We start from the raw sequence: 27,248 nt of genomic DNA on the forward strand, positions 1-27,248 counted from the left end.
AGCTCAAACTGGCTGTAGCCCACTCCCTTCTGAGGAACTTTTCTCTAGACAAATAGAAAGCAAGTTAGTAATTTGTGTCCAATTTAAAAGTTGCCTGTGTGTGTGGAATGGGTGGTGTTTTCGCCAGCCAGTCAATAGCCGTGCCAAACCAGACATGTAAAATGCCAATCCTGACCTTATAGATGATTACCAGTTTAATATATTGACTTTTGCAGAGATGAGTTGGTTTTCTACAATGCTTTGTTTTACACTTTTGTATTAACTCAGTGATCCGTCTTGTTAGAAACAGTAAGTTCGGTGGCATCTGTCGCTGTAGATACGCATGTTCTGCAATAGCTCGCCATCTGGTGTTGGGCCGGAGTGTTACAAGTTGTTTTTCTTCGAAGAAGTCTTTCGAGTCACGGGACCGAGTGACTCCTCCTTTTGTCTCCATTGCGCATGGGCGTCGACTCCATCCTCGATAGTTTTTTTTCCGCCATCGGGTTCGGACGTGTTCCTGTCGCTCCGAGTTTCGGAACAGAAAAAATAGTTAATTTCGGAAGATTTTCGTCGGTATTGTTGCGTTCGGGATCGGCATACTTACATTCAACACCGCATCGAAGATCGAAGAGCTCCGGTGCCCTTCGGGGTAATTTTTCGATCCTCCGTCGGGGCCTGGTCGGCCCGACCGCGTGCTGAAGAACGCCGATGGAACGGACCCCGTTCCGTTTCTGCCCCAAATGCCACAATAAATACCCCTACACAGACCAACACTTGGTCTGCAACCTGTGCCTGTCACCTGAGCACAGCGAAGACACCTGCGAGGCCTGTCGTGCGTTCCGGTCCCGAAAAACACTCCGAGACCGTCGAGCCAGAAGACTTCAAATGGCGTCCGCACCGACAGCCCGACGGGAGTTCGAGGAACAGGAAGAGGAAGGTACCTTCTCGATCCAAGACTCAGACTCCGAAGGACTCGACGATACACAAACCGTGAGTAAGACGTCGAAAACCACACAAAGAAACATTTACAAGGCCCAGGGGACGCCACTGCCACCAGGCCATGGCTCAACCCATAAAATCGGTGACCGACCGTCGGCACCGAAAAAGGCCCAAACAGTGCCGAGATCGTCCGACTCCGGTCGAGACACCGGCACGCAGCCTTCTCGGGACCGAGAAAGTGCTGGAGACAAGCCTCGACACCGAGATGCCGGTGTGGACACGGCTCGACGCCGAGACAGCGGCACCGAAACAGATCGACGCCGAGAGGTTTCGGCCCCGAAAAGGAAAAAAGTCACCTCGGAGCCGAAAAAACACGCAGACACAGTTTCGACGCCGAAACAAACTGCAAGCGACCCAGCTTCAGGCTCTTATACAGAAGAGCACTCGCTAACCTCCCAAATGCAGAAGCATAGGTTTGAGGAAGAGCTACAAGCAACTGATGCGGACCATACGCAAAAGCGTATCTTCATTCAGCAGGGGACAGGAAAAATAAGCACCCTTCCCCCCATTAGGAGAAAGAGAAGGTTGGAGTTCCAGACGGAACAAGCACCACAACCAAAAGTGGTGAAAAGAGTTACACCACCACCCTCTCCTCCGCCCGTGATTAACGTTTCACCAGCACAAACGCCATCACACTCCCCAGCTCACACCACCATGAGCCAGGGTGACCAAGACCAGGACGCATGGGACCTATACGACGCCCCAGTGTCAGATAACAGCCCAGAGGCATACCCTACAAAACCATCTCCACCAGAAGACAGCACCGCGTACTCTCAGGTGGTGGCTAGAGCAGCACAATTTCACAACGTAAGCCTCCACTCAGAACAGGTCGAGGATGATTTCCTGTTCAACACACTCTCCTCCACCCACAGCTCCTACCAAAGCCTGCCTATGCTCCCTGGTATGCTCCGGCACGCAAAAGACATATTTAAGGACCCGGTCAAAAGTAGGGCAATCACACCAAGGGTGGAAAAAAAGTATAAGCCGCCTCCTACAGACCCGGCTTTCATCACAACACAGCTGCCACCAGACTCTGTTGTTGTAGGAGCAGCTAGGAAAAGGGCCAACTCTCACACATCTGGAGATGCACCACCCCCAGATAAAGAAAGCCGCAAGTTTGATGCAGCTGGTAAAAGAGTCGCAGCACAAGCTGCAAACCAGTGGCGCATCGCGAACTCCCAGGCACTACTTGCGCGCTATGACAGAGCCCACTGGGACGAGATGCAACATCTCATTGAACATCTGCCCAAAGACTTCCAAAATAGGGCAAAACAAGTGGTTGAGGAGGGACAGGCCATCTCCAACAACCAGATCCGCTCCTCCATGGACGCTGCAGATACAGCTGCACGGACAATTAATACATCTGTAACTATCAGAAGGCATGCATGGCTCCGAACGTCTGGATTTAAACCAGAGATTCAACAAGCAGTTCTCAATATGCCTTTTAATGAAAAAGAACTGTTCGGTCCAGAAGTGGACACAGCGATTGAGAAACTCAAAAAAGATACGGACACTGCCAAAGCCATGGGCGCACTCTACTCCCCGCAGAGCAGAGGGAATTACAGCTCATTCCGTAAAACGCCCTTTCGAGGGGGGTTTCGGGGTCAAAGCACACAAGCCAGCACCTCTCAAGCCACACCGTCCAGTTACCAAGGACAGTATAGAGGAGGTTTTCGGGGACAATATAGAGGAGGGCAATTCCCTAGAAATAGAGGAAGATTCCAAAGCCCCAAAACCCCTACTACTAAACAGTGACTCACATGTCACTCACCCCCTCCACACAACACCAGTGGGGGGACGAATAGGTCATTATTACAGAGCATGGGAGAAAATCACTACAGACACTTGGGTTCTAGCAATTATCCAACATGGTTACTGCATAGAATTTCTACAGTTCCCTCCAAACATACCACCAAAAGCACAAAATTTAACAACACACCATTCCAATCTCCTAGAGATAGAAGTGCAGGCACTATTGCAAAAGAATGCAATCGAATTAGTGCCAAACACACAAATAAACACAGGAGTTTACTCACTGTACTTTCTGATACCAAAGAAGGACAAAACACTGAGACCAATCCTAGACCTCAGAGTAGTCAACACTTTCATCAAATCAGACCACTTCCACATGGTCACACTACAAGAAGTATTGCCATTGCTAAAGCTGCACGACTACATGGCAACTTTAGACCTCAAGGATGCTTATTTCCATATACCAATTCACCCATCGCACAGGAAATACCTAAGGTTTGTATTCAAAGGAATACATTACCAATTCAAGGTACTGCCTTTCGGATTAACAACCGCACCAAGAGTCTTTACCAAATGTCTAGCGGTAGTCGCTGCACACATCAGAAGGCAGCAAATACATGTGTTCCCATATCTAGACGACTGGCTAATCAAGGCCCATTCGTTAATAGAGTGCTCAAATCACACAAATCATATCATACAAACCCTCTTCAAACTAGGGTTCACCGTCAATTTCACAAAATCCAAGATTCGGCCACGCAAGGTACAACAATACCTGGGAGCCATAATAGACACATCAAAAGGAGTAGCCACTCCAAGTCCACAAAGAATTCAAAATTTCAACACCATCATACAACGCATGTATCCAACACAAAAGATACAAGCAAAGATGGTATTACAACTCCTAGGCATGATGTCATCATGCATAGCCATTGTCCCAAACGCAAGACTGCACATGAGGCCCTTACAACAATGCCTAGCATCACAGTGGTCTCAAGCACAGGGTCACCTTCTAGATCTGGTGTTAATAGACCGCCAAACTTACCTCTCGCTTCTGTGGTGGAACAACATAAATTTAAACAAGGGGCGGCCTTTTCAAGACCCAGTGCCACAATACGTAATAACAACAGATGCTTCCATGACAGGGTGGGGAGCACACCTCGATCAACACAGCATACAAGGACAATGGAACGTACATCAAACAAAACTGCATATCAATCACCTAGAACTTCTTGCAGTTTTTCAAGCACTAAAAGCTTTCCAACCAATAATAGTTCACAAATACATTCTCGTCAAAACAGACAACATGACAACAATGTATTATCTAAACAAGCAGGGAGGGACGCACTCCACGCAGTTAAGCATGTTAGCACAAAAAATTTGGCATTGGGCAATTCACAACCAAATTAGCCTAATTGCACAGTTTATACCAGGGATACAAAATCAACTCGCAGACAATCTCTCTCGAGATCACCAACAGGTCCACGAATGGGAAATTCACCCCCAAATACTGAACACTTATTTCAAACTCTGGGGAACACCTCAGATAGACTTGTTTGCGACAAGGGAGAACGCAAAATGCCAAAACTTCGCATCCAGATACCCACACAAACAATCCCAAGGCAATGCCCTATGGATGAACTGGTCAGGGATATTTGCTTACGCTTTTCCTCCTCTCCCTCTCCTTCCCTACCTGGTAAACAAACTCAGTCAAAGCAAACTCAAACTCATATTGATAGCACCAACTTGGGCAAGGCAACCCTGGTACACAACGCTGCTAGACCTATCAGTGGTACCCTGCATCAAATTGCCCAACAGGCCAGATCTGTTGACACAGCACAACCAAAAGATCAGACACCCAGATCCAGCATCGCTGAATCTAGCAATCTGGCTCCTGAAATCCTAGAATTCGGGCACTTACAACTTACCCAAGAATGTATGGAAGTCATAAAACAAGCAAGAAGGCCATCCACCAGGCACTGCTATGCAAGTAAATGGAAGAGGTTTGTTTGCTACTGCCATATTAATCAAATACAACCATTACACACAACTCCAGAACATGTAGTGGGTTACTTGCTTCACTTACAAAAATCTAACCTAGCTTTCTCTTCCATTAAGATTCACCTTGCAGCAATATCTGCATACCTGCAGACTACCTATTCAACTTCCCTATATAAAATACCAGTCATTAAAGCATTCATGGAGGGCCTTAGGAGAATTATACCACCAAGAACACTACCTGTTCCTTCATGGAACCTAAATGTTGTCCTAACTAGACTTATGGGTCCACCTTTTGAACCCATGCACTCCTGCGACATACAGTTCCTAACCTGGAAGGTGGCATTTCTCATCGCCATTACTTCCCTGAGAAGAGTAAGCGAGATTCAGGCGTTTACTATACAGGAACCTTTTATACAACTACACAAAAATAAAGTCGTCCTAAGGACCAATCCTAAATTTTTGCCAAAGGTTATTTCACCGTTCCATCTAAATCAAACAGTGGAACTTCCGGTGTTCTTTCCACAGCCAGATACCGTAGCTGAAAGGGCACTACATACATTAGATGTCAAAAGAGCATTAATGTATTACATTGACAGAACAAAGAACATCAGAAAGACTAAACAACTCTTTATTGCATTTCAAAAACCTCATGCAGGAAACCCAATTTCAAAACAAGGTATAGCCAGATGGATAGTTAAATGCATCCAAATCTGCTACCTTAAAGCTAAACGACAGCTGCCCATTACACCAAGGGCACACTCAACCAGAAAGAAAGGTGCTACCATGGCCTTTCTAGGAAACATCCCAATGCAAGAAATATGTAAGGCAGCCACATGGTCTACGCCTCACACATTCACCAAGCACTACTGTGTAGACGTGTTATCCGCACAACAAGCCACAGTAGGTCAAGCTGTATTAAGGACATTATTTCAGACTACTTCCACTCCTACAGGCTGATCCACCGCTTTTGGGGAAATAACTGCTTACTAGTCTATTGCAGAACATGCGTATCTACAGCGACAGATGCCATCGAACTGAAAATGTCACTTACCCAGTGTACATCTGTTCGTGGCATCAGTCGCAGTAGATTCGCATGTGCCCACCCGCCTCCCCGGGAGCCTGTAGCAGTTTGGAAGTTACCTTCAATTATTTATATATGTATCATCTCAACCTTAAATAAGTGCATACTTAGTCACTCCATTGCATGGGCACTATTACTACAATTCAACTCCTACCTCACCCTCTGCGGGGAAAAACAATCGAGGATGGAGTCGACGCCCATGCGCAATGGAGACAAAAGGAGGAGTCACTCGGTCCCGTGACTCGAAAGACTTCTTCGAAGAAAAACAACTTGTAACACTCCGGCCCAACACCAGATGGCGAGCTATTGCAGAACATGCGAATCTACTGCGACTGATGCCACGAACAGATGTACACTGGGTAAGTGACATTTTCATTTTGTTGGTCTGCTTTTACCCACTGCCTATAAAATAGAAGTCTTATAAGTAAGAAAGGATTAGTCATCTCTCTATTCGTTGTTATACCTTTGGAGTATTGTTTACTCATGCTGAGCCTGGTATTTGGATGTCCCAATGATCTGTATTTGTGGTACACCACAAGTTACAAATAACACTGCTTTGCCTTTGAAGGGCTATCTTAGTGAATCTCTACAGCAGCTCCTTATCATTCTGTTATTGTCTCACAAACCTGCGTAGCAAGTTTGTTCTGCAGCCTGTGAGGTGTTTCAGCAGTATCTGGTCAAGGAATCCCAAATACATTCCGTTTTTGCGTGAGACCGAGAGTGATTCCTGAGGCTGTTTGTTTGAAGAGATGATCCCTCATTGTATTGATTTTTGTGTTTTCTTATTGCAATCCTAGTTTGCCTCTGGTCTACTTGCGTTTGCTTTTGTAATGAGAATTGGATATTCCCAGTTTGAGGGCAAGTGTATTCATCACCAGGGCAAGTAGAAAGGTTGCGAAAAATGCCTTTAACCAAATGGGCGCTTGTGATTGCCCATCTTCTAGACTTAGATTTGTTCCCTTTAAGTATGGACTGTAATGAAAAATATTGAGACCAGAAATAAAGAAGATAGCAGGTAAATAAATATGCTTTTCTGCAAAGTATCACAGTCTCAGTGCGCCTGTTGAAACAAAGCCATTTAAAACATGCTGTTTGACAAGTGTGTGATATTTATCAACAGAAAATCTCAATGGAGCAAGAGAAAGACCAGATACTTGGGGAAATTTCACTGATCTGTGTTAAGTCCCGAAATAACTTCTCCAAGGCACGCATACAGTCTGATTTCAACAGTGGGCTCCAGGTAAGATAATGCCTTGCTGCCATTCTTTTGTCTTAACATATTGAATTTGTTCAATACCGATCAAAACTGAGATTTAAAGTGGATTGATGAGGTCAGTGCTGTGTAACTCTTCCTTTCCTACATGATGCATACATCATGGAAACATTCACCTGCCCCTGTTTTTGCTGGATTCATGTATTCTTTCAGTAATTTTGATTGAGGTCTCAGTTGCACACTGTTCCAGAGAATGCTAGGGAAAGCAAGTTTAAGCACTGTCATAGATTCTTCATTAACACTGTGTCAGTGTCCTTTAATAGTTCTGCGATGGTGATGAGCCCTTGAATGTAGGATTGCCTTGCAAAAACACTGGGCATTTATATCTTAGCTCGCTCTGATGGCTCATTCTTCCCGCAGACTCCTCGCCTTATGACTATCTGTGACGATGCTCCCACCCAGAATGTAATGACATTGGAATATGTCACTAGCAGTGTTGTTTTTTCCCCATAACTCAATTGTCGGTCTCAAGCTCTTTTTGGTGCTTCCCCAATAAAATGTCCTCTGATATCAACAGTGACAAGCTCAAATGTCATCTCTTGAAATTTTGTGGGGCAAACCTTGTTGCAGATGCTCCAAAAATGCCCTTGTCAGACTCATACAACATCTGCATGTGGTATCCCAGAGAACCCATCAACCTTCAGGTTTCCTTACACCCAAACGTTCGCCTTCAGGTAAATCCCCCTACAGGGAACGACCTCCCAAAAGATCTCACCACAAAACATTTCTTTGGAAGGAGAAAGGAAATGTACTTTCCTGGGACCATACAGAGTCTGGGTGCAATTGCCCTACGTTGAGCTCTTACTCGTATTCTGAACCAATTGTGATGCTGAAAAAGATTAAGCTGTAATTTCTGACTCCATCATCCAGCCTTGTACATGTCAAAGCTTTGCTGCAGGCCAGATACCCCCGGGCACTCCCCAAATAGGCCTGTTTGCTACCCTCAAAAATGCAAAATGCCCACTCTTCGCCTCTACGTACCCACACCCACAGTTAGTGTGCAATGCATTATGAATGGTCAGGTTTCTTTGTCCACACTTTTCCCCCTTTCCCATTCAGGGCATCATGAGGAAAATGAGACAAACATCCTTTATACTCAACTTGGTGGCTCCTACTTGGGCAAGGCAGCCTGGGTACTCCATGCAACTGGAAATACCCATCAGCCCCCACAAGAAGGTGTCATTCATGCTGTATATTTCTTGACAGAGACAAGGACAGATACGACAAACAGACCCTAGTCTGCTCAACCCAGCAGTCAAGCATCTGAGGCCGAGAGTTTGACTCTCTAAATCTACCCAAGGAATGCATGATCATTCTGTTGGAAGCACGTAGGCCCACTACATGAGCATTCTATGCCGCAAGGTGGAAAAGGTTTCTCCACTACTGCATTTCCAAAAACCTGGACCCCTAAAGGCTAACATCCAGAAGATTGTCTCCCATCTTTTACTTCTGTGCAGCTTTTAGTACGGTCTCACAACTCATCAGAAAACTTCAGTTCTTGGGTATCTGCGAACCGGCCCACAAGTGGACTTCCTCCTGTCTCACTGACAGAACTCATTGAGTCAGACTCTTCTCCCACCACCCTCATTACACCTCAACCACTACATGACTCCTCTCTGGACATTGTCAGAGCCCACTGCATCACCGTATCCTACTCTGATGACACACAGCTTCTCCTCTCCCTTACCCATTCAACCAGCACTGCCAAATTAAACTTGGCCAACTGAAGGCATGAGCAACGACGCTGCTTGGAATAAAAAAAAATTTTAAAACTGCCTCCAGCTTTACACAGTCAATAACAAAATCCTTATCTTTGGCAGCAACCACTTCCCCTGGGACACCTCTTGATGGCCCTTCGCGCTTGGCCCTCCAATACCAAACCCCCACCCTGCGGACCATGCCAAGGACCTCAGGATCATTCTGGACACCAACCTCTCCATGAGCAGACAGATCAATTCCCGTTTCCTCATCTTGCTTCCACGTTCTGCGAGACAACGCAAGATTTTCAAGTGGATCCCACTTAACACAAGACGATCAGTCACCCAGGCTCTTATCACAAGTAGACTTGACTACGAAAACGCTCTCTACTTGGGAGTCCCAGCCCAAGTTCTAGGCTGTCTCCAAACCATCCAGAACACCACCGCCATACTCATCATTAATATCCCACAAAATAACCACATCTCTCCACACCTCAACAATCTCCACTGGCTCCTAGTCCAGGAAAGTTGTAAGTTCAAGCTACTCACTCACACCTACAAAGCTCTCCACTACCTATCCAGCGTACCGCAAATACCGCTTCCACTTCTACCAACCCACCAGACACCTTTGGTCTACATCCCTAGGAAGAAAACAATTCCCTCTCATCAAGAAGGCTAGAAACTGAGGACACTACTCCCCTGTCAGACCTTCTCTACTTAACGCCTGGATACCCAGTCCTTATGGTGCACCAAGCTAAGTCACTGAACCTCACTTGCTCTGGGAAAAAATAATTTAGCATTTAGTCGGGCCCATGAACATGGTCAGCCAGAGGAGTTGCAGCACATCTTATCAAAGGATGCCAGAGCCCAACACTAGGTGGCAGGAGTATTCAGAGCATATTAATTCACAACACTACATGCCACAAAAGTGTACTTAGAGAGTAAGTAACATTCACCAATATTGGATCTTTCATAGATTCACATGCTTGAATCATTTTCCAGTTAAAGTCCAATGGTACCATAGAAAGCAGGAGTGAAAAAGTCTACAAGGAGGTTAACGTTAGACATTCACTTTATTATCTTATTGCATCATTAAAAAAGACTTAAAGTCCAGCCAATCAGGCAACAGCACTCTTTAAAACCCTCAACACTTAGGCTCCAGTCCCTTAGATTTTCTGGCACATGTCATGTGATGGAGTCTCCCTGAGCTCTGCTCAGTTTTTCCACCATCTACTCAACTTTTGACAAGTATTCTCCTCAGGTCAGGCTGTTTTTCTCTTGTTACAGACTCTACCTACTCTACAATGACAAAACCAGATAAAAAGGGACATGTGGCAAAAAGAGCTTGCACTCTGAAGATCCACACAAGGAGTGCATTTACTGTCTCCATCATGCACATAAACTTAAGGACTGTAAGGTTTTTCACACTTTTTCACAAAAGACTCTGAAAGACAGAGAGATTATTGATTTGGCTGCAGAGACTAAAATCTAAAGAAATCCCTCTGTCTGAGGAAGATAGTGATGAACTCCTTTAAAACACACAAATCCTACAATAGATCTCCTGAAGGTATGCCCCCAGAGTCACCTAAAAAGGCATTTAAAGAGACCCATCATAAGTCTTCCGGACATTCCGGAGGAGTGCATATATGTAGGAAAGTAGCACCTTTCTGTCAAGTTAACTCCACTTTTTGCCTGGTGTCAGTATGTTTAGACTAGTACACTGCTAACCAGGACCCCAGTATCAGTGTTCTGTCTGCTGATTTTAGTTGGTAAGTTCCTGTTACTTCCCACAATTGGCATACTGGTGCACCCATACAAGTCCCTAGTATTTGTTACTTAGGTATCCAGGGCATTGGTACACTAGGGGTCCCCCATTGGGCTGCAGCATGTACTGTGCTACCCATGGGAGCCCATGCAAACTGTAACTACAGGCCTGCCATTGAAGCCTGTGGGAAATGGTGCATGCACCTTTCACTCCAGATATGAGGTTTGCCTTACATCGTGGTCACTACACTCCGATCCTGTAAGTCACCTATAAAGTAGGCCCTTCAGCCAAGGGTAGGGTGCATGGTTTTCAATGTGAGGGCACCCCTGCATGAGCAGAGGTGCCCCTACAAACGCCAGACTCCATATTCTGGGCTTTGTAAGTGCAGGGAGGCCATCTTAAGTTAAGCAGTGAACACTGATCAACACAAGATGTCCAACTGCTAATGGCTTCACCAAACCTAGACTTGTTTGGTATCAAACAGGTTGGAATCATGCAACTACACAGATTCCAGTGCTAGTTGCATGGTACCATGTACTCTGGGGATTACCTAAGGTATCCCCCATATCTGCCTGTACAGCCTTGCTGGGTCTGCATGCCAGCCTGTGCTGCTGCTGACCCCAGACACTGTTCTACCCTCCTTCTGCTGAGCCTTACTTGGGCAGGGGAAGGCAGAACAAAGGATTTCCTGTAGAGAAGAGGTGTGACCACCTCTCCCTTAGAAATAAGTGTCGCTGGGGTGGGGTGCCTCTGAGCGCCGCCAGACTGCTTTCAAGGGCACATTTGGCAGCCTCCTTGCATAAACCGGTTTACTCCAATGCAGGAGCCCCCAACTCCTGCGAAACCATACAAACGACAGGGAAGTGACCACCCCCCTGTCCAGCTCCTCCCCTAGGCATCTGCCTAGAGCTCTGCCAGGTGGCCACTTGATTCTGCCATCTTGGAAATAACATGAGCAGAAGCCCCTGGGAGCATCTGATTGGTTAGTCTAGCTGGGTGACGTCCCTGACTCTCTCCCCTGCGCCCCCATCCTCCCAAAAGGTGGGTCACTGCAGAAAGTGTCCAACTTCCTTCCTTACTTAAGGGCCCCCTGTGGGTGGGACCCTGTAGGAGGCTGGACTGGCTTGTAGTGAGTACCAAGGGGTACTTGCACCTTGCACCAGGCCCAGTTATCCCTTACTAGTGTATAGGGTGTCTAGCAGCATAGGCTGATAGATAATGGTAGCTTAGCAGAGCAGCTTAGGCTGAACTAGGAGACGAGTGAAGCTCCTACAGTACCACTTAGTGTCATATGCACAATATCATAAGAAAACACAATACACAGTTATACTAAAAATAAAGGTACTTTATTTTTATGACAATATGCCAAAGTATCTCAGAGTGTACCCTCAGTGAGAGGATAGGAAATATACACAAGATATATATACACAATAGCAAAAATATGCAGTATAGTCTTAGAAAACAGTGCAAACAATGTATAGTTACAATAGGATGCAATGGGAACACATAGGGATAGGGGCAACACAAACCATATACTCCAAAAGTGGAATGCGAACCACGAATGGACCCCAAACCTATGTGACCTTGTAGAGGGTCGCTGGGACTATTAGAAAATAGTGAGGGTTAGAAAAATAGCCCACCCCAAGACCCTGAAAAGTGAGTGCAAAGTGCACTAAAGTTCCCCAAAGGACAAAGAAGTCGTGATAGGGGAATTCTGCAGGAAAGACACAAACCAGCAATGCAACAACGATGGATTTCCAGTCGAGGGTACCTGTGGAACAAGGGGACCAAGTCCAAAAGTCACAAGCAAGTCGGAGATGGGTAGATGCCCAGGAAATGCCAGCTGTGGGTGCAAAGAAGCTTCTACTGGACAGAAGAAGCTTAGGTTTCTGCAGGAACGACAAGGGCTAGAGACTTCCCCTTTGGAGGACGGATCCCTCACGCCGTGGAGAGTCGTGCAGAAGTGTTTTCCCGCTGAAAGACCGCCAACAAGCCTTGCTAGCTGCAAATCGTGCGGTTAGTGTTTTTGGATGCTGCTGTGGCCCAGGAGGGACCAGGATGTCGCAAATTGCGCCAGGAGACAGAGGGGACGTCGAGCAAGACAAGGAGCCCTCTCAGCAGCAGGTAGCACCCGGAGAAGTGCCAGAAACAGGCACTACAAGGATGCGTGAAATGGTGCTCACCCGAAGTTGCACAAAGGAGTCCCACGTCGCCGGAGACCAACTTAGAAAGTCGTGCAATGCAGGTTAGAGTGCCGTGGACCCAGGCTTGGCTGTGCACAAAGGATTTCCGCCGGAAGTGCACAGGGGCTGGAGTAGCTGCAAAAGTCGCGGTTCCCAGCAATGCAGTCTGGCGTGGGGATGCAAGGACTTACCTCCACCAAACTTGGACTGAAGAGTCACTGGACTGTGGGGGTCACTTGGACACAGTTGCTGGATTCGAGGGACCTCGCTCGTCGTGCTGAGAGGAGACCCAAGGGACCGGTGATGCAGTTCTTTGGTGCCTGCGGTAGCAGGGGGAAGATTCCGTCTAGTGCAGAGAGGAGGCAGACTACCCCCACAGCATGCACCACCAGGAAAACAGTCGAGAAGGCGGCAGGATCAGCGTTACAGAGTTGCAGTAGTCGTCTTAGCTACTTTGTTGCAGTTTTGCAGGCTTCCAGCGCGGTCAACAGTCGATTCCTTGGCAGAAGGTGAAGAGAGAGATGCAGAGGAACTCGGATGAGCTCCTGCATTCGTTATCTACAGTTTCCCCAGAGACAGAGACCCTAAATAGCCAGAAAAGAGGGTTTGGCTACCTAGGAGAGAGGATAGGCTAGCAACACCTGAAGGAGCCTATCAGAAGGAGTCTCTGACGTCACCTGGTGGCACTGGCCACTCAGAGCAGTCCAGTGTGCCAGCAGCACTTCTGTTTCCAAGATGGCAGAGGTCTGGAGCACACTGGAGGAGCTCTGGACACCTCTCAGGGGAGGTGCAGGTCAGGGGAGTGGTCACTCCCCTTTCCTTTGTCCAGTTTCGCGCCAGAGCAGGGCTAAGGGGTCCCTGAACCGGTGTAGACTGGCTTATGCATAAATGGGAACCAAAAGTGCCCATGAAAGCATTTCCAGAGGCTGGGGGAGGCTACTCCTCCCCTGCCTTCACACCATTTTCCAAAGCGAGAGGGTGTAACACCCTCTCTCAGAGGAAGTCCTTTGTTCTGCCATCCTGGGACAAGCCTGGCTTGACCCCAGGAGGGCAGAAACCTGTCTGAGGGGTTGGCAGCAGCTGCAGTGAAACCCCAGGAAAGGCAGTTTGGCAGTACCAGGGTCTGTGCTACAGACCACTGGGATCATGGGATTGTGCCAACTATGCCAGGATGGCATAGAGGGGGCAATTCCATGATCATAGACATGTTACATGGCCATATTCGGAGTTACCATTGTGAAGCTACATATAGGTAGTGACCTATATGTAGTGCACGCGTGGAATGGTGTCCCCGCACTCACAAAGTCCGGGGAATTGGCCCTGAACAATGTGGGGGCACCTTGGCTAGTGCCAGGGTGCCCTCACACTAAGTAACTTTGCACCTAACCTTTACCAGGTAAAGGTTAGACATATAGGTGACTTCTAAGTTACTTAAGTGCAGTGTAAAATGGCTGTGAAATAACGTGGACGTTATTTCACTCAGGCTGCAGTGGCAGGCCTGTGTAAGAATTGTCAGAGCTCCCTATGGGTGGCAAAAGAAATGCTGCAGCCCATAGGGATCTCCTGGAACCCCAATACCCTGGGTACCTCAGTACCATATACTAGGGAATTATAAGGGTGTTCCAGTAAGCCAATGTAAATTGGTAAAATTGGTCACTAGCCTGTTAGTGACAATTTGAAAGAAATGAGAGAGCATAACGACTGAGGTTCTGGTTAGCAGAGCCTCTGTGAGACAGTTAGTCACTACACAGGTAACACATTCAGGCACACTTATGAGCAATGGAGCCCTGGATACCAGGGTCCCAGTGACACATACAACTAAAACAATATATATACAGTGAAAAAATGGGGGTAACATGCCAGGCAAGATGGTACTTTCCTACAGACCCTAGATCCGTCTGCAAGACACTTCTGCAACCTGGACACCGGAACTGCTGCTGATCTTCTGAGGCTGAGAGCAAGACCGTAGCCAGTAGGAGGGCGCCTACTGTTACTTAATTTCCAAGATATGCAAGACTTCGGCAACATCCATTACTGTGCATTCTCCAGAATCACAAGGATTCTGCATGCACTTGGGAAAGCAAGAAGGAATCTCACTTCGAGTGAAGGAGTCACTCCCCTGCATCAACAGGCACTTCATTGTCGACGACAGGTGTGTGGATCCTGCTGTCCCACAGACTCTTCAAAGCTATACAACACAGGTGGTGGTTCTGTGGCTCTCCAGAGATCTGACCTGTCTTCTTTGCATCTGAGAAGTCTGTGGTCCCTCGTTGGAGCTGCTTGGCTGGAACCCCTCTGCACTTTGTCTGCTTGCCATTCAAGTCTGGGGACCTCCTAGCTCCAAGAAGACCCAGCCTCCACCACTACTCAGTTCCAGGAAAGATGTCATCCCTGCCACGTGGACATCTCTCTTTGATATGCTGTGGAGGCCTCCCTGCAATTTCCTGCGCCTGCTGCCATAGGGTCCTGCTGGGGGCTCCATAGATTCCTTCTGGCTCTCCTGCTTCCCAAGGGCTGACCCTGCCTTACCTGCAAAGGTAGAGTCTCCTGGATCTTGCTGGTATCCAAAATCCTGCAATACTCTGTGTAATGCGTCCCTGCATTTGCCAGGGCTTGTTGGTGGTCCTGCTGACCATTGACCTCTCTACAAGTTGACAACTGGCATGGGACAGCTCATGGATGACTCCTGGGATCTTTTTGCTTCGCCTGGACTCCCCAGCTGATCTTCTTCGTCCACTATCACTCAGGAAAGCATCACCAAGTAAGGTGGGAAATATCCCCTGCACTGCCTGGGCACCCCTGGCTGGTCTTGACTCTTTCCCCTCTCTCCTTATGTCCTCTTCTTCTGGAATCCATGCTTGGGTTCAACCGACCTGGTCCACGGGTCGCGACAGCAGCTGGACACCTGAGGTCCCTCCTTGACTTCAATGGGAGGTTCCAACACAGCTTCATCACTATGCAACAAGGCTCCCTGGTGTAGACAATCCACTTCTCTGAGCATCCACGGGTGGGGGCACTCTTGAACCTCCCTTGTCCCAGCGGGTTTCCCCTGTCCCACTGCATTGACCCTGTCCACTATTCTTCGACATAGCTCCATCTTCCTAGCAATGGAGGTGTGCTGCACCTGTGATCCAAATAGCTGTGGCTCTACCCGGATGATTTCCTCCACCATGACCCTGAGCTCCTCCTCAGAGAACCTGGGGTGTCTTTGCCGTGCCATGGGGTGTTGTGGGTGATGTGTGGGGTGGTGTGTATAGTGATAAGTAGGGTGATATTTAGTGGTGTGTTGTGTGAGATGCATGGAAGTTCTGTGGGTGATGGTATTGTGTGCCTGTGGATGCTTGGTAGTTGTTTGTGTTGTCTCTCTCTGGTCTTCTCCCAGTAATTGTGGTCGTAGGGGTTTGTGGGTGTGTGTTTTATATTGTATTGGGTGTGTGGGAGTGGTGTGTGTTTGTGTATCAGCTGTGTGTATTTGGAATTGTCCAATGTGGCTGTGTTTTGTAAGAGTGTGTATTTTGAGTGCAGCGGTGTGTACCGCCAATGCAATACCGCGGTTGAAAGACCACTGCGTGGACTCGTGTGTCGTGATAGTGTGGGCGCATTTCTGTTGGCGTGACGGTGGAGGTTTTGTTTTCGCCAGTTTATCACTGACCTTTGGTGTGACGGACTTGTGTGGGTGTCTGGATTTTGGCGGATTCTGTGCTGTGGGTCATAATAGCTGTGGCGGAATTCCGCGGCGGCGGTGTGTTGACTGTCTTCTGCGCGGCGGTAAGCGGCTTTTACCGCCATTGTTGTAATGACTGCCTGTGTGTCTTAAAACTTAAAAACTGCTCCAATACCTGGTGAACTCTGAGCTGACCTCTCCGCAAGAATTTAGAAAGAAGGCAGACAAATGTGTTTGCATTAGGGTGGGTAAGAAAACCCATAATAGGGATGACCAAAAGAAGGGTAATACTTCTAAGTCCTTAGGGAAGGAAGAGAAGAAACCTAAAGATAAAAAGAAAGGGTCTACATGAGGTCCATAAACTTCCTCTGGGCGTGGGTCCAAATCCTCCTCTTCCTCTAACAAGAAAGCATGGTGCTTTCTTTGTAAAACAAAAGGCCACAGGACATCTGATCCCAGCTGTCCTAAGAAAAGCACTAGTTTTACTTCTGTAGGAAGCTGGCCTGGCGTGTGGTGGGTACCTATGGTACTTACACCTTATACCAGGTCCAGGTATCCCCTTTTAGTGTAGTGTAGACAGTGTCTAGAAGCCAGGCTCTCTAGAGGTAGCTGTGAATGAGCAGCCAAGGCCTATCTAGGATACATGCAAAGCTCATGCAGTACCACTGTATTCACACAGCACATACACACATGAAAGAAACCACACAGTGTTACAAAAGTAAAGGTACTTTATTTGAGTGGCACAATACCAAAAATTACTAAAGAGGCAATACTCCCTTAGGAGGTAAGTAGCACACTAAGGCCCTCATCATGAGATTGGCGGTAAATCCCGCTTATCGCCGACAGCCGCCAACATACTGCTGCGGTGATGAATATCCGTTCCACATATTATGACACACACCAGTCTGACAGAATACTGCCACATACACAAATCCGCCAGCCCAAAGGTCAGTGTTAAAGTGTCGGTACCAACACCCATACAGTTACACCAACAAAACAACGCCTACTACATCATGACCCACAAATCACCACGGCGGACATTCAATGGCGCTAAACCATTAGCAGTACACACCAGGTCTCTCAGAATGGGCACCTAAATACTAAACCATACAACATTGGCTACTACCAACACTGACCTGACACTGATACACACACCACACCCACAGCACTATAAAACACACACCCACATTACCCACAACCCTTTACAAATACAAATTATTGCCACCAGACTGACACCATGACCAATGCGACATCTAGACACACACACCACATACACCCATACATCCCTCACGCACCCCAAATCACACACCCCACCACATTACTCAACACCAACAGACAACACCCATGTCCTCACTAAGGCACTCCCATTTCACTGAATAGGAGTTAAGGGTCATGGTGGAGGATATTGTCAGGGTAAAGCCACAGCTGTTTGGAGCACAGGTCCAGCAAATATCCATTGCCAGGAAGAGAGAGCTATGGCGGAGAATTGTGGACAGGGTGAACGCCGTGGGACAGCATCCAAGAACAAGGGATGACATCAGGAAGAGGTGGAACGATCAACAGGGGAAGGTACGTTCTGTGGCAGCAAAGCACAAGCTCACCATACAAAGATCAGGTGGTGGACCCCCACCTCCTCCCGAGCAGCTCACAGCATGGGAGGAGCAATTCTTGCCAATCCTGCATCCTGAAGGACTCCCTGGAGTAGCCTGAGGACTGGACACTGGTGAGTCAATACTTACTACTCATCACCCCCACCCCCTCCCCCAATACCTTCATGTATCTCACCCCCACTCTCCCTCACTCTCCCTCACTCTCATCACTCCACTCCATCCCATGCACTTCACCTACACATCTGACTAACCCTAATGCCAAGCCTTGCATGTTATACCAATGCATGGACAGCCCTCCGAGCCCTGTATGTACACCCATCACCAAAGCATGCACAGCATGGAGAACTAACAATCCCACAATACATCACCATACACAAAGGTGGCAGGTCAACAGCAACGATAGAGGGGAAGCTAGGGATGTACAGTTTGTTACAGACATGAAGTATAATACATCACTTACATCCCTGCAGGTGCCCCAGCCAATGTCAGCGGAGAGGAGGTGCCACGACTATCCAGTCCCCCAACAGAAGATGGCCCCAGTGATGACAGTAACTCTGGACTTTTAGATCTGGATCAACAACCTGGCCCATCAGGCACCACTGGACAGTCATTCACCCCAGCCCACTCGCAGTCCACCACAGAGCCTCGCCCATCAGTATCCAACACCACAGCACCCACTCAGCGTCCCCGCACCTCTGTCCCCAGGACACGTCAATCAGCAGTGTGCTCATCTGTACAGGGACACCAGTCCACACCTCGCTCCCAAGACAATCTGGGAACTGGGGTCAGAGGCAGTGGGCACACCGTTCAGAGGACAGGGGAACAGGGACACTGGGAGGACCGCTGTGTGCCAGGGGGAGGACAGGCCCAGGGAACAGACTCTCCAGGAGGCTCTCACCCAAGATCCTGGGGGCCTACCAACAATCCCAGGACACGATGGGCCATATCCTTGACAACATACAGGAGAATAAGCGGCTACTGGAGGTACACCATCAAGAGATTAGGGAGGACTTGCAGGCCCTCAACACCACCATGATCTCCATAGCAGGGGTGCTGGCAGACATGGCCAACATCATGAGAAAATCAACAGCACAGCAGCGGGCCCCTACCACTAGCCAGTTTATTGACCAGCCCTCCACTTCCGCTGCTGCTAGTGGGCAGGACGCCCTGCTGTAGGATCCACAGGCCACCAGCACCCCTTCCCCTGCAGAAGGTGAACCACCCCGTAAACGTTCCCTGCGACCCAGACGGAAGCCAGAGACACTTGCCAAGACCACTGCCAAGAAATGAGACTCTCCTTATTGTTCCCCTTGTGTCCCACCCTGTCTCCTTGTCCACTTTGAAGTGCCTTTGTTCCCCTTCTCATGGCCCCTTGGACACCGGACCTATGCTACAAACAGACTGGAACAATACCCTGGACTTTCCTCTACCATCACCCCATTCCATTGCACTTTTCCCTCAATTTTATAGCACTACAATAAATACGCTTGAACACAACTTGACTGTATTTTATGTGTTGAAAATGTACATTTATGAGAACAGCCACATCTAGTGTAATTGATCTGAACACTGTGATAGCATACGATAAATGACCTGTAAATGTCGGTAGAAATCACATCAGGACACTTGTCATATTAACAACATCTGTAAAATAAGAAGCCATATCTGACAGTAAGTTGAGATACAAAGGAAATAAATGCCGTCATGCTGCAGTCACCCCAGATGAAACCAGTAGTCAGAGCAATGATCAGTTACACTGTCTCACCTGTGTGTCATTGGAAGTTTTGACATATAACTGATGCCCTGTTGTCCACATCCTCATCCTCTGCCTCCTAATCCTCGTGGTCCTCAGGGTCCACTGCTGCCACAGGATCATCTCCAGTCTCCCCCTCCTGCAGAAAAGGCTCATGTCGTCTGAGGGCCAGGTTGTGCAACATGCAGCATGCCACTACTATCTGGCAGACCTTCCCGGGTGAGTAGCACAGGGATCCACCTGTCAGATGAAGGCACCTGACCCTGGCCTTCAGGAGGCCGAAGGTCCTTTCGATTATTCTTCTGGTTTGCCCATGTGCCTCATAACAGTTCTCAGACCCTGTCCTGGCATTCCTCACAGGGGTCAGGAGCCACAGTAGGTTTGGGTAGCCAGAGTCACCTGCAAGTGTTGAGGAACAAGCATTAGCCTCACACAATGCTATGGGGATAACACCTGATGGCATACACTGACATACAGTGGGTGGGGACTCTGGCTCATCTATTAGCCACACCCTGTGCCTTTGTATTTGGGCCATCACATTTCGGATGCTGCTATTCCACAGGACAAAGGCGTCGTGCACCGACCCAGGATACTTGGCAGTGGGACATGTACTGGTCCGCCAGGCACACCGTTTGACCATTCATTGAGTGGAAACTCTTCCGATTCCTGAACACCTGTTCATTCTGGTGGAGGGTGGGGGGACAAACGCAATATGTGTAACATCAATCGCCCCAATAATATTTGGTATATACCCCATTGCATAGAATCCTGCCTTCACAGTTGCCAAATCTTCCACCTGGGGGAAAGCAGTGTAGCTGCACATGTTTCACCAAGGCAGACAAAACCCTTTCTAGCACGATTGAGAACATTGGCTGTGACATTACTGTCACTTGAAAATAACCAGTTGCCAGGAAATGGAGCACTGATGGCACTTGCACAAGAGGGGGTATTCCAGTGAGATGATGGATAGCTAATATCAGGCCAGGCCTCAATTGGGCACACAGCTCTGTGATTGTGGCCCTGTCCTGTATGTAGGTGAGTATAATGTGCCTCCAGTGTAGCCAAGTCCATAAGGGGTCTGTACACGGGGGTTGTCTCCTATTCATCCACAGCGGTAGGTGTCTAAGGGACACAAGAGTGAGTAGGCTGTCACAATTTCAACAATGGATCCACCAACTCAGTGTACACACAGCATTAATGTGATGGGACAGTGGGAATGACAATGTATGTGCAATTTTAGGCAATGACACAGTTATGGATAATCTGATTGTTGTCCACCACCATTAAATGGCGACTGCCTGTCCTATATCCAGGGACAGGTGAAAGTGCGGTAACTCTGCCGACGTTGGGCGTCGTGGCGGAAGGCAGTCTTGCACTGCCGTGCAATTCCTCATTGGCTAAAATGGGGCTCTGTGGAGTACAATGGCCAATGGGGATCAGTGGCGGTGGTGACGGTGGACACCGCTGCGGACGTGACCGCCATTTTCTATCTAACTCCTCACTTGATTCCTGACTTTCCACCGGACAACACCTACACTGTGTGTGCTGCTGTGGCCTGTGTCTGGAACCTACCATGACCCGTGTGACCGGATAAAGAGCCCTGCCTTCACTTCGATGGAGTTGGAGCGACTGGTGGATGTGGTCCTACCCCAGTATGGACTGCTGTATGGGCCTCAAGACCAACATGCGAGTATACCTTGGCCACAATGCATATGGGAATGATGCATGGAGATGAGTGTGCAAGCATTGTTTCATGGGGGGGGGGGTGCAAATGTCTGGTGGTAGTGTACATGGTGGGTGCCGGGCGATGTGGGTGCCAATGGAGATGGAAACGGGATTGGTGGGCCATATGTGAGACAGGCTGGATTGTATGTCTAATGGTGTCTTCCCGTCTGTAGTACCTCTGCAGGTCAGTTCCCATCAAAAGAAGGGATTGTGCGGCGTGCCATCGCCAAGGACGTGTGGACCCTGGAGGTCTTCAGCAGGCGGAGCACCCACTGTCGGAAAATGTGGGAGGACCTGAGACGCTGGGCCCAGGAGCCCGTGGAGGCCCAGCTGGGGATGGCTTCCCAACGAGGAAGGGGTGCCCGTTGGAACCTGACCCCCCCCTGATGGCCCGCATACTGGTGGTGGCCTATCCAGATCTGGATGGGCGCTTGAGGGCATCACAGCAGCCACAAGGGAGTGGGTACAGTGGGCGTTTACGACAATAATTGGTAGGTGGCATGGGATCCGGGTGGTGGGTGTGAGTTAGTGGGTGCCCCTTAATGCCAGGTCAGACATTGCAGTGTGATCCAGCTCAAGGGTAATAGGTGTATAGCAAATCCAGGTAACCTAGCTTGGTTGCATTCCAGGTCAGACAGGGCTTAGCGGGTCCCAGGAGGGGTGCAGTTGGCAGTGGTTGGCCCATGCAATTCATAGTGCTCAATCCTGATCCCTGTGTGTGACAGCACTGTGTATGCCAACTGTGGTGTTTGTGCTGTAATTGACCCAGTGCTCCCTTTCTCTCCCTCCCCTCCTTGCCCCTTCTGTCATATTGTTCATGTGTGCATTAGCATCATCTGGCGGAGGGGCAGGAGCACCAGCGACAGAGGGAGTTGCATCCCAAAGGACCCAGGAGGCAGAGTCTACCGATGCCGAGGGAACCAGTGGGACAGAGGGTGAGGGGAGCACCCTGGTGGTGGCGGACACCTCTGGGACCACCCCAGCTCCAGATACAGCTGCCACCCCCGTACCAGCACTGCCTTCCCAGTAGCCCTTCACTGAGTTGCCTGTGCCCGTTCACCCAGGAGGGTGGGCATCTCCTTCGCCCCAGGCACCTCAAGCCCTGCCCCAGTGAGTACTGCTTCCCTGGTTGAGGAGGCTATTGACCTCCTGAGATCGATTCAGGCTCTGGCCTCCTCTCTGACAGCCATTGTCCCTGTTCCTACCAACCCCCCCTTCAACTACCACTTCCCAGTCTCCTCAACCCCAACCCATCCCATACACACATGCACGCAAGTCATCAGACGAGTGGCACAGTCAAACACAGGCAGCAAACTTCAGTCCACAAGCACTCACGCCAACACCAGACAGTTGCACACACAACCACATCCACTGCCTCCCCCCCCCTCCTCCTTCTCCACCTCCCTCACAGTCACGTCCCCGCTCACCTCACCAGCAGACATCTCCACAACATCCATCCACGCGTCCCCTATGTCCTCTCCCACCCTGTCTGTCCTCCCCCCCCCCCCCCACCCAGGAGGGTGGGCATCTCCTTCGCCCCAGGCACCTCAAGCCCTGCCCCAGTGAGTACTGCTTCACTGGTTGAGGAGGCTATTGACCTCCTGAGATCTATCTCTGTAGGGCAGTAAACCATTGTGAATGCCATCCAGGGGCTGGCATTCCAGATGCAGCAATGCAGTGCATTCCTGGAGGGCATCCATGGTGGATTGCTGCCCAACAGAGATCGATTCAGGCTCTGGCCTCCTCTCTGACAGCCATTGTCCCTGTTCCTACCAACCCCCCCTTCAACTACCACTTCCCAGTCCCAGTCTCCTCAACCCCAACCCATCCCATACACACATGCACGCAAGTCATCAGACAAGAGTGGCACAGTCAAACACAGGCAGCAAAGTTCAGTCCACAAGCACTCACGCCAACACCAGACAGTTGCACACACAACCACATCCACTGCCTCCCCCCCCTCCTCCTTCTCCACCTCCCTCACAGTCACGTCCCCGCTCACCTCACCAGCAGACATCTCCACAACATCCATCCACGCGTCCCCTATGTCCTCTCCCACCCTGTCTGTCCTCCCCCCCCCCTTAAAGGACACAAACGCAGGCACTCAGACACCCAACAGCCATGCACCTCACATCAGCACACCTTCAACAACCACTCCCTCCTACTGTCCCTAAGAAGCTTTCTCATCCCCCTTCCATCCTGCCCGTAAGAGCAGGGTCCCAACGACCCAGCCCAGCACCTCAGCCAAACACTCCACGGGGACAGTGGAGGCACCTCCTAGTCGTGGAGGCAAGACAGTGAAGGATCCCACTCCACCAGCCAGAAAGGGAAGGATCCCACTCTACCAGCCAGGAAGGGGAAGGATCCCACTCTACCAGCCAGGAAGGGGAAGGATCCCACTCTACCAGCCAGGAAGGGGAAGGATCCCACTTCACCAGCCAGGAAGGGGAAGGATCCCACTTCACCAGCCAGGAAGGGGAAGGATCCCACTTCACCAGCCAGGAAGGGGAAGGATCCCACTTCACCAGCCAGGAAGGGGAAGTATCCCACTCCACCAGCCAGGAAGGTGAAGGATCCCACTCCACCAGCCAGTAAAGTGAAGAGGCCCTCACCTCCAGCTGAGACACAGCAGCCCTCACCTCCTGCAGGGGCTGCCCAGGAGAACCTTTCCCAGCTTGAGACACAGCAACCCTCACCTCCAGCAGAGGCTGGCAGGGTACCAACACCACCATCACCAGTGGTCACGGAGCCCTCACCTCCAGCTGAGACAATGCAGCCCTCACCTCCCGCAGAGAGGGCATGTAGGCCACCCTGTAGGGACTGCTGTACAAGGAGCCCCCTCCAGAACCATTGGGCAAACACCCCAACAAAGATACTGTGACCTGGCACTCCCCGGCAATGGGTAATGGGCATGGAGCCCCCTCCAGAACCAGTGGGCAAATACCCCACCTCAGTGACTGTGACCTTGCACTCCCCAGCAATGGGACATGGGCATGGAGCCTCCTCCAGAACCAGTGGGCAAGTTCCTGACTTCAGCTGTGGTGCCCCCCACACTCCTTCGCCCCGAGGTACCTGCCCACTTCCAGAATGATCCCCTTGCACAGTTTTGTGAGTATGTATTTACATCCGGGTACATCTCCCCATTTTAGTCTTTCACTTCATTTCAAATAAAGGCAAAGACAAAACCAATCCAGGCCAATAAATATCTTGTGGACGTTTCGACCCACTGGTAACTCTTGGGCCAATTATTTGAAATGAAGTGAAGGACTAAAATGGGAAGATGTACCCAGATGTAAATAAGTGGTGATTCATTGACAAGCATGGTTAACCGGCAGGCAACTTTTTAATTGTGGATGTTAATCGATATGTAGGTGATTTACTTTTGTTTTTTGTGGTTCTAAATAAGCACCTTTTCTTTGGCACATCTTTGTCCTTCTGTGTTTCTATGTATGAGGGTAGGATTTCTTAGGAATTTTGAGCATTGTTTAGAAAATCATTTTATACAAGTAATAATAAAGAAGTGGTTGTGAATGTGACTCACGTCTATACTGTATAATTTTTCTTTTTTCTTTGAAAAACAAGGGTTTTGTTATCTCAAATTGTATGATTAATGAAATAATTGTCACCGGATTAATCGGTGTTCCGTACTATAATTAACCCAGATCTTTCAGTCTAGTTACTGGGTCAATTACTGGGTCATTGTGTGTGGTTTGTAATATACTCTGGGCTGAGAGGGCCTACCTTAGGGGTGACGTATAGTGACCTGGGGCAGTGACCTTTAGTGAAAATGGGTGCATGCACCTGTTTCACACAGAGTGTAATGGCAGTCCTGCAGAACCCTTTGCATGGGCTCCCTATGGGTGGCTGAATAGCTGCTGCAGCCCATGGGGATCCCCTGGAACCCCAATGCTCTGGGTACCTAGTTACCAATAGATGGGACTTACATGGGGGGGGGCAGTATGCCTATTGTGGTAAGAAAAAGGTACAGTTACCAAGTTAGAAGGGAGACAGGATAACCACTGGGGTCTTGGTGTTTTAAGGGGGCAGTTCCTATCGTAATATAAAGTTCAAGTTTCTGTTTTGTGTTGGAGGACTCGGATTCAAGTTGCTATTGCTCATTTACTCTGCTTACTAACCTGATTGGCTCAACCCGGGAAGTAAGTAACAGCAGCCATTGTGGTTTCCACCGATTAGATTCCTTCTTGGGCAGCTAGCAGTTTGGTGGTCATGGCTGAGGTGGGGACAACAGGCCAAGATTATGGTTAAAAGCAGACCTGCGGTGCAAAGGCAAACCTGTCTGCATCTGTTCCACCATGTGGCCTGTTTTGGGACAGCTTAACCTTCTGTTGTGAATTTTCCACTGAAAGGCTTGGAGAATTAGACCAATCGCTGAGTCGCAAAACCAGGTTGAATACTGCAAATATTATGGGTCTTCTTTCCTGCTTGATATATAAGCTGTCTCTCAATTCTGATCAAAATTGATAGCTCAATTCTTTTTTTGCTTGCCCTCATTTGGGTAGTTTAGAGGCAGGAGGAGCTCAGTCAATCGAGTGGGAAAAAATAGCTGGGTTTACTCTCTTCTCATTTAGAAAAATGAGCCAAATCTCTCCTTTGCCTGATCCAGAAAGCCTTGTAACAGCCATTTTTTCCCCAGGAGGTTTCTGTCGGCCCTGGTGGTAATTATATATATATATATATATGTCTGTTTTTAAAATGCATAATTATTGGATGTTTTTAGTATCTGGCCTTCTAAAAGCTCACGGATCATTCAAACTAGAATATGTGAACATTGTCAGTCTTTTTCATGCCACACTTGGGACAATTCTTCGTCTCACAATTTTCTGTGTTGGATAGCATTTTCGGCATCAAATAGGCCCTCAGCACTGTTAATATGATGATGTTTCCTGGGAGAAGTGGATTGAATCAAATTCCAAAGAGTAGACATCAATGCGTTCCATGAAGTTGTTAAATTCAGCGTCAGCAGATCCCTCTTCCAGATCGGTTGACAGGGTCAGCACTTCCTCCCCTGCTTGCACTAACATCCAATACCATTCAGAGTCTTCTTTTCTCTGACACGGGTTTTCTTGTAACCCATCCTCCCTTTTTCTGTTTCCTTTTTCACCTCTACCCAGACCAGGTGTCAAACTTGCCAACCAAGTAGTATTTAAATTTTGATAAACTACCCTCCTGTAATTTCATTCAGGGATTCCCAGTAGACCAGTGAATTATCCTTAATGACCTGACCCCACTTGATCATGCCTGCCTTAATTAGGGGGCCTACCAGTTTGTCCTGTAGGCATTCGGGTGTTCCCGGTTGTAAGGAAATGCCTCCTTGGCATGGTTACCCCTAACGTTTTGCCTTTGCTGATGCTAAGTTATGATTTGAAAGCGTGCTGGGACCCTGCTAACCAGGCCCCAGCACCAGTGTTCTTTCCCTAAACTGTACCTTTGTCATCACATTTGGCACAACCCTGGCACTCAGGTAAGTCCCTTGTAACTGGTACCCCTAATACCAAGGACCCTGATGCCAGGGAAGGTCTCTAAGGGCTGCAGCATGTCTTATGCCACCCTAGGGACCCCTCACTCAGCACATGCACACTGCCTCACAGCTTGTGTGTGCTGGTGGGGAGAAAATGTCTAAGTCAACATGGCACTCCCCTCAGGGTGCCATGCCCACCTCTCACTGCCGTGGCATAGGTAAGTCACCCCTGTAGCAGGCCTTACAGCCCTAAGGCAGGGTGCACTACACCCCAGGTGAGGGCATAAGTG

The 27,248-nt window shown here is 48.9% G+C and overlaps 1 protein-coding gene across 9 annotated transcripts in view; it reads left to right on the top strand.

Annotated features, from left to right (window-relative positions):
• Nucleotides 1–27,248, top strand: part of NUGGC (nuclear GTPase, germinal center associated) — a 1,501,499-nt gene that overhangs the window by 596,845 nt on the left and 877,406 nt on the right. For all 9 annotated transcript variants that reach the window (XM_069221057.1, XM_069221058.1, XM_069221055.1 and 6 more), the window contains one exon: nt 6,930–7,049. In XM_069221057.1, the coding sequence (XP_069077158.1) occupies nt 6,930–7,049 (120 nt within the window). The remainder of the gene's footprint in view (nt 1–6,929; nt 7,050–27,248) is intronic.

This window comes from Pleurodeles waltl, chromosome 2_2 (genome assembly GCF_031143425.1).
Source record: "Pleurodeles waltl isolate 20211129_DDA chromosome 2_2, aPleWal1.hap1.20221129, whole genome shotgun sequence".
Lineage (NCBI taxonomy): Eukaryota > Metazoa > Chordata > Amphibia > Caudata > Salamandridae > Pleurodeles > Pleurodeles waltl.